The sequence below is a fragment of the Palaemon carinicauda genome, chromosome 16, assembly GCF_036898095.1.
Source record: "Palaemon carinicauda isolate YSFRI2023 chromosome 16, ASM3689809v2, whole genome shotgun sequence".
NCBI lineage: Eukaryota > Metazoa > Arthropoda > Malacostraca > Decapoda > Palaemonidae > Palaemon > Palaemon carinicauda.
In genome coordinates, this window is record NC_090740.1 from 17,888,292 (window position 1) to 17,900,827 (window position 12,536).

The 12,536-nt window shown below is 35.6% G+C and overlaps 1 protein-coding gene across 2 annotated transcripts in view; it reads left to right on the forward strand.

The window, feature by feature from the left end:
- The window catches only part of LOC137655672 (3'-5' RNA helicase YTHDC2-like), a 388,907-nt gene that overhangs the window by 310,405 nt on the left and 65,966 nt on the right, over positions 1 to 12,536 (forward strand). For both annotated transcript variants that reach the window (XM_068389626.1, XM_068389627.1), the window contains exons 20-21: positions 7,459 to 7,619; positions 8,697 to 8,807. In XM_068389626.1, coding sequence (XP_068245727.1) covers positions 7,459 to 7,619; positions 8,697 to 8,807 — 272 coding nt within the window. The remainder of the gene's footprint in view (positions 1 to 7,458; positions 7,620 to 8,696; positions 8,808 to 12,536) is intronic.

The following is a 12,536-nucleotide window of genomic DNA, read 5'->3' on the forward strand; positions in this document are numbered from 1 at the left end:
CACCTCATTTGTTGGACATCCCCCTTTCTTTTGCAAGGTAGCTTATCTCTCAATTATCTATGGGCTTTGTTTAATTCAAAGTTAGATTTCACCTTACATGTGGCCTTGAAACACCTGCAAGAACATATTTTCCATTTTTGCTGTGTAAATTGTTTACTCTTACAACCTTACTTCATTTAAAGGTCAGGTCTATAGGCTGCTTCATGGCTAAGTTCTATTATTTTTTCCTAGATCTACACCTCTCTCTCTCTCTCTCTCTCTCTCTCCATTACATCCCCACTGTAGAATCTGAAAACATAATTCAGTAGCTCTCTCTCTCTCTCTCTCTCTCTCTCTCTCTCTCTCTCCCATTACATCCCACTGTAGAATCTGAAAACATAATTCAGTAGCTCTCTCTCTCTCTCTCTCTCTCTCTCTCTCTCCCTCTCTCTCTCTCTCTCTCCATTACATCCCACTGTAGAATCTGAAAACATAATTCTCTCTCTCTCTCTCTCTCTCTCTCTCTCTCTCTCTCCCCATTACATCCCACTGTAGAATCTGAAAACATAATTCAGTAGCTCTCTCTCTCTCTCTCTCTCTCTCTCTCCCCATTACATCCCACTGTAGAATCTGAAAACATAATTCAGTAGCTCTCTCTCTCTCTCTCTCTCTCTCTCTCTCTCTCTCTCTCAGTTTTGTATCTGTGTGCCGGTTAGTGATTACACTTTTGCGATCCTATAAATATCATGATTTAACGCGGATAACAAAAGGCTATCGAGTGCAATATAGCTACAAGTTTTCGTGAATAGTCAGTGATTAGTTTGAGGTCGGAGAAGTGGGATAAAACGTCGGCATAGAATAGTTATCTTGTGAATTACTAAAAATCTAATCAAGATGGCTATGTACAACACGGGCAAGGCTTGGAGAGACATCGCTGGACTCAGCAAAAATAAATTCCATGAGTTGGCGAAACAGGAGCTCGACCGTCTGATAACAGAGGTCACTAGTAACGTCAACCAATGTGACGGAAAAATATTCGCAGACATATTGAAACAATATGATCCAATAAACTGGAGCAAATCTGCGGAAAACATCAGCAAAATAATTGAAGAAATTCCAAAGAAAATCCAAGTGATAAAGAGACTTATAAAGAAAGTCTACATCAATCAACACATTCCATCAAAGAACAATAAGAAGTCCAATATGGTGAATATGCTGATTGATGCAATGGGAAAAAGAATGCCAAAATGGTGTAATACATGTAAGATATGGTATTCCATTAATAATCCTCAACAATTGATTAGAAAATGTGATGCCTGTCATGTCCCAACACATCCCACATGTGCTGAAATACAGCAAAAAATAAAAAATAAAGACACAAAGGTATTCTGCTCAACATGCTTAGTCTGGATAGAAAATATAATTAAGTCGAGACTAAATCTGCAAATAGTTGAAGATAAAGAAGAGGAAGAAGAAGAAACAGAAGAAGAAGAAGAAGAAAAAGAAGAAGAAGAGAACAATGAACAGGATATGTGTAAGGATGCAGAAGAAATCATTGATATAACCTATGATGCCATCCAACAACATACTTATGAAGAAATAAATTACCAGATGGAAACAAATAATAGACCCAAGAGACTCTACCCGGACCTACATAATTTTAGGGAAGAGCAAGAACAAGAAAAAATAGAAAAGAAGGATATAGTCTGCAATATGCTGAAAAGAGGGAATTGCAGATTTGGCGAAAGATGCTACTACAAGCATCCAAAGATATGCCATAATTATGAAATATATGGTAAATTTGCGTATTTAGACGGATACGGAGACGAATGCAGAGATCTCCATCCAAAAATATGCAAAAACCTAAAAGAAGGAAAAGGATGCATTTACAAAAAAAAACATGTAGATATATGCATCCTGAAACCATGAATGAAAGTAAGAAAACTCAGCAAACTGAAAAGAAAAATGAAAGCAAAAAAGAAACAAAAAAAGAAACAAAAAAGCAGGCCGTGTATAAACCGCGCTTTGAACCAAGAGCCCCAAGATATGAGGGCTTTCAACCCAAACCTGCACATTTAGAGCCCAACTAAAAAGAATGCATCTATAATGCCAGGGGCTGGTGCAGATATGGGGACAGTTGCAGGTATACACACACAAATAAATATGAAGGCGAAAGAGCAAATAAATAGAAAAGTTGGATTTTTTAATGGCAGAATTCCGGGAAATGAAGAAAAGAACATCATATCAGAACAGGAAGGAAGCATGGGAGAATCCATATTATTACCAATATTAAATAATGGGGATGAAACACAAACCATAATAGTAATGAATGCACAGGGTTTAGTCACGAGTAACTCTAAAAGGAAAATAGAGTTCTTAGAAGAACTAACCCAAATTGAAAAAATAGATATATTAAATATAAGTGAAACATGGTATTCCCAAGAGACTGGCAGTGATGACCAGATAAAGGGTTTCCAAACTTATAGATCAGACAGAAAAAATAGGAATCAAGGGGGAACCGCAATATATGGAAGAGACATAATCAAGGAAAAGTATGTGAAAAATACAGCAACACAGAATGTGAATTGATTGCGGTAGAATTTGAATTTGAAAAACTAATGAATATTGTAGTTTACAGACCCCCAAACACTAAGGAGTTTGACATAATAATAGAAAAAATAGATGATATATGTAGAAACCATAAAGACTGGAATATACTCCTATCCGGAGATTTTAACTTTCCTTTCGTGGATTGGAAAGAACGGATAGAAGAAAGTGGTTGTATGTATACATATAAAAAAGATAGTAATAGTAGCGCAGAAGATAAGAGGCAATTTGAAAAGCTTCAAGATATGCTATTAGAACATAATATGCAACAAATAAACCACATTCCAACAAGAAAGGAAAATGTCCTAGATCTAGTATTTGTGAATGAGGTGAATTATGTTAAAGAAATAATAGTGTATAACACGGGAATTTCAGACCACAATGTCATTGAATTGATAGTTCATTCCAAAGCAAGTGATCACAGAATTAATAAAAGCACAAAACTTTGGAAGGATATGGAAAATATAACTTTTACAGTAAGAATATAAAATGGTCAGAAATAAATGAAGAACTGAATAAAGAATGGAAAAATGTATTTATAAGTGATAATATACAGGTAAATACGGATATACTGTACAAAATACTGGAGAAAATTGTTGAAAAATATGTACCGAAAAAAAAACAATAAACAAAAGACGTGCATACCAAGAGACAGAAGGATCTTATTTCAGAAAATTAAAAAGTGGAAGAAAAATCTTGCAAAAGGAAAAAATGTGTGGAAAATGAGGGAAATAAAATGTAAGATAGAAAATGCAGAACAAAAGATTATACAGTCAAAAGAAAATGAAAAAAGGGACTTAGAAGAAAGGACACTTCAAAATATAAAAAGAAACCCCAAAGTACTTTACTCCTATGCAAAAAAGATGAATAAAAGGAGAATAGAAATAGGCCCTCTAAGAATTGAAGGACGGCTAACGAATGAAAAAAAGGAAATATGCAACATATTAGCAGAAAAATATGAGAGTGAGTTCACGCCAAGAATTGCGAATGAGAATAATGAAACAGAAATGAGAGAAGAAAATGTTGAATATCTAACGGATATAGATATTAATGAAGCAGATATTGTCACGGCTATAAACGAAATTAAAAATGGATCGGCAGCCGGACCAGATGGAGTTCCAGCGATTTTGTTAAAAAAAACTGCAAACACTATCGCGAAGCCACTTGCAATACTGCTAAGACAGAGTATAGATATGAGCGAGATATATGTTAAACATAAATTAGCTTATATAACCCCTATCTTCAAAAGTGGATCAAGACTAGAGGCAAGCAATTATAGACCTGTTAGTCTAACATCACATATTATGAAAGTGTATGAGAGGGTAATAAAAAAGAAAATAATGAACCATTTGGTCAAAAATAATTTGTTTAATATGGGTCAACACGGTTTCGTACCTGGAAAAAGTACACAGACCCAACTGATAGCTCACTATGAAAACATATACAATAATATGATAAATGAAAAAGACACAGATGTGATCTATCTAGATTTTGCAAAAGCCTTTGACAAGGTAGACCATAACATATTGGAGAAAAAAATGAGAAAGCATAATATTGTGGGAAAGATAGGAAAATGGGTAAAAGAATTCCTGCAAAACAGAAAACAGATAGTGGTTGCAAATGACGAGAAATCAGATGAAGCCCAGGTAATATCTGGTGTGCCCCAAGGTACGGTATTAGCTGCACTGCTATTTGTTATTATGATCTCAGACATAGACTGTGATGTTGAAAACTCCGTAGTGAGAAGTTTCGCCGATGACACAAGAATAAGTAGAGAAATTACTTGTGATGAAGATAGGAACTCACTACAAAGAGATCTAAACAAAATATATGAATGGGCGGAGATAAATAGGATGGTATTTAACTCCGATAAATTCGAATCAATAAATTATGGAAACAGAGAAGGAATGGTGTATGCATACAAGGGACCTAATAATGAGACAATCACAAACAAGGAAGCAATTAAAGACCTTGGTGTAATTTTAAATAGGAATATGTTATGCAACGACCAAATAGCAACACTGTTGGCTAAATGTAAAGCAAAAATGGGAATGTTATTCAGACACTTTAAAACAAGAAAAGCTGAACACATGATTATGCTTTACAAAACTTATGTGCGTAGTACACTCGAGTACTGCAATGTGATATGGTACCCACACTACCAAAAGGATATTGCGCAAATAGAGAGTGTACAAAGGTCCTATACTGCTAGAATAGAAGAAGTTAAGGACCTTGATTACTGGGAAAGACTGCAATTTTTAAAACTATACAGTCTAGAAAGGAGAAGAGAACGCTACATGATAATACAAGCATGGAAGCAAATAGAAGGAATTGCTGAAAACATCATGGAGCTTAAAGTATCAGAAAGAGCAAGCCGAGGTAGATTAATAGTGCCAAAAAGCATTCCAGGTAAACTGAGAAAGGCGCACAGGACATTAATCCACTACGCACCAGCATCGATAATGCAGCGACTATTTAATGTGCTGCCAGCTCATCTAAGAAACATATCAGGAGTGAGCATAGATGCGTTTAAAAATCAGCTCGATAAGTACCTAAGATGCATCCCAGACCATCCAAGACTGGAAGATGCAAAATACACCGGAAGATGTATTAGCAACTCTCTGGTGGATATACGAGGTGCCTCACACTGAGGGACCTGGGGGAACCCAAACAAAAAATAAGGCAAATAAGGCAATAAGGTAAGGCTCTCTCTCTCTCTCTCTCTCTCTCTCTCTCTCTCTCTCTCTCTCTCTCTCTCTCTCTCTCTCTCTGAGTTAGGCTGTATAAGGTTGTCTGTACCGTTAGCATTAGAAAATTTTAATTGCTTCATATCCTTGCCTTAAGTCTTTATAGTACTCTCATTGATTCATTAATTTCATTGTAGCTTTATTATTAGAAAATGTTGCTAATTGATTGTGCTTTATGAGGGCCCATTTATCCTTTTTGCGTCTATCCAAATGTCTAAAGCAACTATACTTAGGCTAAATAGAAATTAGATAATATATGTAAGATTTTTCAACATTTAGACTTGCCTCTCAGCTTCTTGGGTTCCAATTTTTGCCGCACCATATATTACCTGCTTACCTTTCATGGATTCATAGGTGGAAGGAGCCATATTGAAAGAAGCATGTAAATTGAAGTGATAAAAGAATTTTCTAATTAGTTGATAAGTTAATTTAAAATGAATTCCTTCTTGAAGATATGTTTAATAGGTGCAGTAGCTATTAAAAGTTATATGAATAATAAACAGGTCAAGTTTACAGTACTTCATTATGTTTAGATTAATGTCTGCCTTGTGTTCTGAGAGTGCTTATTCTAAATTATGATTTAAGAAAAATTAACTTATTCATTATTTAGGGTAAGGAAAAATTTTTGTTACTATTTACATATAGTTTATTTTACGATAAAACTAGTATCAAACTATAAATAAAAAAAATTCAAGAAAAACTGTTGCGTAGGATGAGTTTTCAACATCAGCGGTTCTTTTGGGGATTAGCAGTATTCTTTAAGCTAGAAATTAATTCCATATACTTAACCACTAACCAATGTTATATAGAAAGTAAGCACATTTTGAAATGGCAATTTATGATCGCTTAAAGCAAATTTTGTGAATATTGTCAGTGTCTACTGGTCTTGCTAAATGCAGTCAGATTATATATTTTCTTTGTTTCTACGCAAAACAAACTTTGGTCCTTTATCATGCATATCCTTCTACCCATGACTGACTCAGTCTTGTAGAGGCAAGGGACCTCATTAATGAGAGGTTTCAGGCTGGGGAAGTCATACTATTTCTACGTGGGCACAAAATGTAGTCTCAAAACCATGGTTATGGTTTAACCCTTTTACCCTCAAAGGACGTACTGGTACGTTTCACAAAACCCATCCCTTTACCCCCATGGACGTACTGGTACGTCCTTGCAAAAAAAATGCTATAAAAATTTTTTTTTTTCATATTTTTGATAATTTTCTGAAAAAATTCAGGCATTTTCCAAGAGAATGAGACCAACCTGACCTCTCTGACAAAAATTAAGCCTGTTAGAGCAATTTAAAAAAAATATACTGCAAAATGTGCTGGGAAAAAAATAACCCCTCGGGGGTTAAGGGTTGGAAATTTCCAAAGAGCCTGGGGGTAAAAGGGTTAATATGAGATTAAAGAAAATTCCAGACATTTAGGGAAGAATCAAAGACAAGCTGGATGATCAGCTTAATTACATAGGAGAAAAGAAGGATGTATATGAAGGAACTAGAGCAAACTATGAGTAGATAGGGAAGAGAAATATGACTCAGGATTAGTAAGTGTACAGTTTGTACCTGTATTTATTGAATGACAGGGGATCAAATTCAGGTTAATCATTGTACTGTATTTCCACAGGTGGTATAAAGGCTACACCTTGAAAAGTTATTTCTTCTTATTATATTTGAAACTCACCAGCTAAGTCTCTATTCCAAGATAGTATGCCATATTTCTATGATAGTAAACTCAGCTAAAGTAAGAGGTTATAATTTACTGGATCTTCACAATTATTTTGAAGATTTATTTATAATTTTTATTTTGAGTAATTTCATATTATGTTTGTAATTAGTTCAGGAAATTAAAGGGATTTTGACGAAGGAAAAATCTATTTCTGGGAAGAGACCTGTGACGCCCGGTGAAAGAAGTCCTTCTTTACACTTTTCTAATATAAATCTTCCAGATATACTAGAGAAAGATAAAAGCATGGAATGCAGAGGAAATTAAAATATTTAAAACTTCATTGTTCCAACACGGAAACTTACCTCGAACTACATTCTTAGGAGTACCTGGAAATCTCCTCTCATCCGACCAGAGTTTTGTGTAGTTTACCCTACTTCCGTTTTCATTTTGTATTCTAGGCATGGCAGAAAGCTTGTGGTGAAGGTTGGGAGCGTGGATGGTGTGAGAGAAATTATGTATCTGGTGCCACAATGGAAATGATCCATGGTATGCGTTCGCAAGTATTAGCACAATTACGAGGGGCTGGCTTTGTTCGTGCTCGTGGACCAGGAGACATTAGGTGGGTAAAAATAAAGATTTTTTTCAATATAAAATGGGGTTGGTATCTTCATCTCTGAAATTCATACTAGTGGGGCTTTTGTCATTTCTAGTGTTATATTCTGAATTTTATCAAAGTTTTAAATAATTAGTCTTTTGCTCATACTTATAACAAAATTTTTGTATGTAATATGCATGCACTGTTTTAAACATTAATTATTTTAATCTTTCGATACCTCTTTTTTAACATCTTAAATTATTGTTTGTTGATGATCAGCTTTTTGTAGTTGAAGCTAGTGTTTGTCTGGCCTTGAACTAACACTTAGTTGGCATTATATTTACAGTAATGTATTGGCATTATATTTACAGTAATGTATTTATTTTCACAGCATTGAATTTACCACAAGTTCATTACTTTTATGTAGCCTAGCCATGCATTTTATACAATTCTTATCCACAGCATCTACTCGATGAAGACTAAAAAACTTGATATATTTTGGTAGGGTTTTGCAATTATGCAGGTTTTCACTGGTCTCTAATATTCAATTGAATATTTTATGTATGGTTGCCATCTGGTAAATCCTCTGAGAGTTATTTAACTTTGGAAAAATTCAGGATTATTATTTGTATCTTAGTTATTTTTAAAGAGTTATTTAACTTTGGAAAAATTCAGGATTATTATTTGTATCTTAGTTATTTTTTCTTATTTAAATAGTATTTCCTCTGATTCATGGTATCAGCATATTGATACTATTTTTTCAGCAAAAATTTGCCAATTATTATTATTATAATTGTTATTATTATTATTATTATTATTATTATTATTATTATTATTATTATCATTATTGTTATTATTATTATTATTATATACTGTACAGTATTATATTATTATTATTTAGTATTTATTATTAATTATTTATTGTTTATTTATTATTACTAGCTAAGCTGCAACCTTAGTTGGAAAAGGAGGAAGCTATAAGCCCAAGGGCTCTAACAGGGAAATATATGTAATAATTGTTCATGATGCCTGCGTAGATAGTAAATGTTTGGTTTCCCATTGGTTATGTGATTTTTAAAATTTGATTTACATTCTTTACAGAGATGTAAATACCAATAGTGATAATTGGGCAGTGGTAAAAGCAGCTTTGGTGTCTGGAATGTATCCAAATCTTATTAGAGTGGATCGAGAACAATGTCAACTTCGCACACAGTAAGAAAATGATTTTTGTGTCAATGTATGATGTAAACCATATGATATGTGACATAATTTAGGCATTAAAAAATAGTCATTTAGCATGTGATTTTGGTAGTTATATCTTTCTGTAACATTTTTGTTTTATTTTTTAAAACTAGTTTGAATGAATGAAGATTAAATTGTTGACATGCATATGTACCAAACTTGAAAAATAGTTTTGAGGCTCAAAAGCCTTGTTTTTAATAACACTTATTTTAATGAATCTGAGAGTCACATAGCTTAATAATTTGAAACAAGATCTTTCTCAATTATAAAAATCTTAGTCGGAAGCAGCGGATTGGTGACTTACCTACTTTGGTTAAAATACCATCTTATTTGTTGGTGATACAAAAAGAATATTACAGAGATTCTATATTTGGCTAATGAAAATTTTAATTGCTCTGAATTGTTTGTGATTTGTGCTATTTTTTATTATGAATATATCAGGTAAATCTACCATAGTTTTGTAAAGTGTATTATTGGTGGAAATATAATATAAATAGGCTTCTGTATGAGAAACTTTATCATGCCTCTCCATGTACATCATGAAGGGTTAATGTATGTTCTTTCTAGAATGGGTTAGTGAGTGAGCATCTGTTTCTTTTATCTTATTTAAAATGTGTTAATTAAAGGCTTTAGTATAAGAACTCTAATCACAGGAAAAAGAAGGATAATGATATTTTGAATTACTTCAGATCATTCTGTTTTGGTGTCACCTTTGCCTTTGCTGTCAGTAAACCTTTCATAAGTATTAGAGATGGTTTAGTAGTTGAAGTTTTATCCTAAAAAGTTGATGGATGACCTGGGACAAACCTAATTATGTTCTCTATTGAAGGCCCCTCTGCCTTAGATATCATAAATGAGTGGCCATTTCTATATTTTTACACATAAAAAGGATATTTGAACTAAGGGGGAAGATATGAGGTAGTTTTGTGGGTTAAAGCTGCTTGGTCACTTCAATGGACATAAATTGTATCTTACCACTTTCAAGGTTTGATGTGATATAAGGTGAGTACTCACATAGTGGCACCCTAGCAGTACCAGCTGAACTCGGTTGAGTCCCTTGTCAGGCTGGGAGGAACGTAGAGAGTAGAGGTCCCCTTTTTGTTTTCTTTCATTTGTTGATGTCGGCTACCCCCCAAAATTGGGGGAAGTGCCTTGGTATATGTATGTATGTACTCACATAGTTGAATTTCATTGAGAATTTTTCCTTAGGAAGGGTTGTGGCATTTGTCTACAATAGGGTGTTTAGTGATGTGACTTTCAGGTAAAGATGATTATAAAACATTTGTGATAAAATTAATAAAATTAAATATTTCTCTACTTTGGGAGGTACTTAATGTTCCTCCTCCCCATACAGGTAACGTAAGGATGTTATGGGTCTCTCATGATTTCATTCAGATTAATTCTTACTGTAGTAGACAAGACAGCATGATTATGCTCATCCTGAGTTCCCTACTTCCAAGTGGGAGGCAAGTGTCTCCATGAATATAAGTATGGTAATGAAAGATTACATATTCTTTTTTTTATCTATTTTGTCGAGGAAGATCTAACATCAAATGGTGTAGCAATGTGATTTCCAGGTAAGTATTGAAATACAGTAGAACCTCGGTTTACGAATTTAATTCGTTCCTAATGCGAACTCGTAAACAGAAAAATTCGTATCGCGAAACGAATTTCCCCATAAGAATGTTATAAAATCGAAATAATTAGTTCAACCCATCTACAAAAACCAATTTTCACAAATTTTTCCTTACACATACAGTACTCTACTGTACTCTACACAAAATTATTAAAATATTGCAGTTATTTAATGATGAAAATATGGATATGCATGCACAGTAAACCTGAACTTTACCTTAGAGGAGTGTCACTGCTGGCTTGATGGAGACGAGAGGAGGGGAAGGAGGAGGAGGGGGTTACTGCTTGGAGGGAGAATCTCCCTCCATGAGAACTTCAGGAACGTTGACTGGAGTTCTCTCGCGAGAATGGCGTTCACTATCACTGGTTTTGCGTTTGCGAGACTCTTGGTCGTCGTCTTTCACAGTTCTTTTCTCCCCCTTCACAAGATATTTTTCAATAGACACCTGCTTTTGTCTGTTCTTTAAAATTTTATAGAAGTGACCCACCCCATTATCGACTAATAAATTTATTGCACGGTCTGTTTCAGCCTTATTCGGGACATTTTCCTCAAGAAAACTTTTCACGTCTTCCCACTTCTTTAAACAATCTTTTATCTCACTCGAAGACAGTGATTTTGCAGTGCCTCCCTCCTCCTCAGATGAGATTTCCTCTATTACCTCTCTTTGCTGCTGCTCGTGCAGGTCCTTCAGCTCCTCGGTAGTCAGCTGCTCCTTATGCTCCTGCAGGAGGTCGTCGATGTCATCCGTGTCCACCTCCAGCCCCATTGCCTTGCCCAAGGACACAATATCCTCGTCAACTGCTTCCTCCTGGTTGGGTTCGAACCCCTCGAAATCCCGTTCTGCAACGGCGTTGGGCCACAGTTTCTTCCAGGCGGAATTGAGGTTCTCCTGGTGACTCCTTGCCAGGCTTTATCAATTAAAGTCAGGCAGTTGTAGATGGAGTAGTGATCCTTCCAAAACTCTCTGAGGGTAAGATTGGTGCCCTCTGTTACTTCAAAGCAGCGCTAGAACATAGCTTTGGTATAAAATTTTTTAAAATTTGAGATCACTTGCTGATCCATGGGCTGGAGTATTGGAGTGGTGTTGGGGGGTAGGAACTTCACCTTAATAAACTTGTATTCCTCCGCTATGTCCTCTTCAATGGCTGGAGGATGGGCAGGAGCATTGTCCATTAACAGCAAGGCTTTGAGTGGGAGGTCCTTCTCCAGGAGGTATCTCTTGACTTCGGGACCAAAAACCTCGTTCATCCACTCAACGAAGAAGATCCTTGTCACCCAAGCCTTTGTATTAGAACGCCACATGACGTGCAACTTTTTCTTCTGCACATTGTTCTTCTTGAAGGCTCGTGGATTCTCCGAGTGATACACCAGGAGAGGTTTAATTTTGCAATCCCCACTGGCGTTGGAACAGAACAGCAGGGTTAGATGGTCTTTCATGGGCTTATGGCCAGGAAGGGCCTTTTCTTCTGCCGTGATATAGGTCCTCCTGGGCATTTTCTTCCAAAAGAGGCCTGTCTCATCGCAATTAAACACCTGTTGGGAAACGTAGTCCTCGGAGTCCACGAGCCTTTTGAACTCTTTCACAAAAGACTCTGCTGCCTTCGTATCGGCGCTGGCCCCCTCGCCATGCCGAACAACACTATGGATACCCGTTCTCTTCTTGAATTTTTCAAACCAACCTCGGCTTGCCTTAAAACTTCGTTTTTCTGCTGATGTGCCTGGCTCACTTCTCACCAAGTCCTCGTAAATGGTTCTTGCCTTCTCGCAAATCATGTTCTCATTTACTGAATCTCCTGCGAGCTGCTTTTCATTTAACCACACCATTAATAAATTTTCTACGTCATCAAGAATAGGTGGCCGTTGTTTTGACAACGACGATACACCTTTAGCTACTTTAGCGGCCTTTATTTCTTCTTTTTTCTTTAATATTGTGCATATCGTCGACTGCGAGCGATTGAAAAAACTAGCAATGTCTTTCACACGCATGCCTTGGTCATGCTTCTCGATGATCTCCTTCTTCATCTCGATCGTTATCATCAGCTTCTTCTTACTGCTTTCCTTCT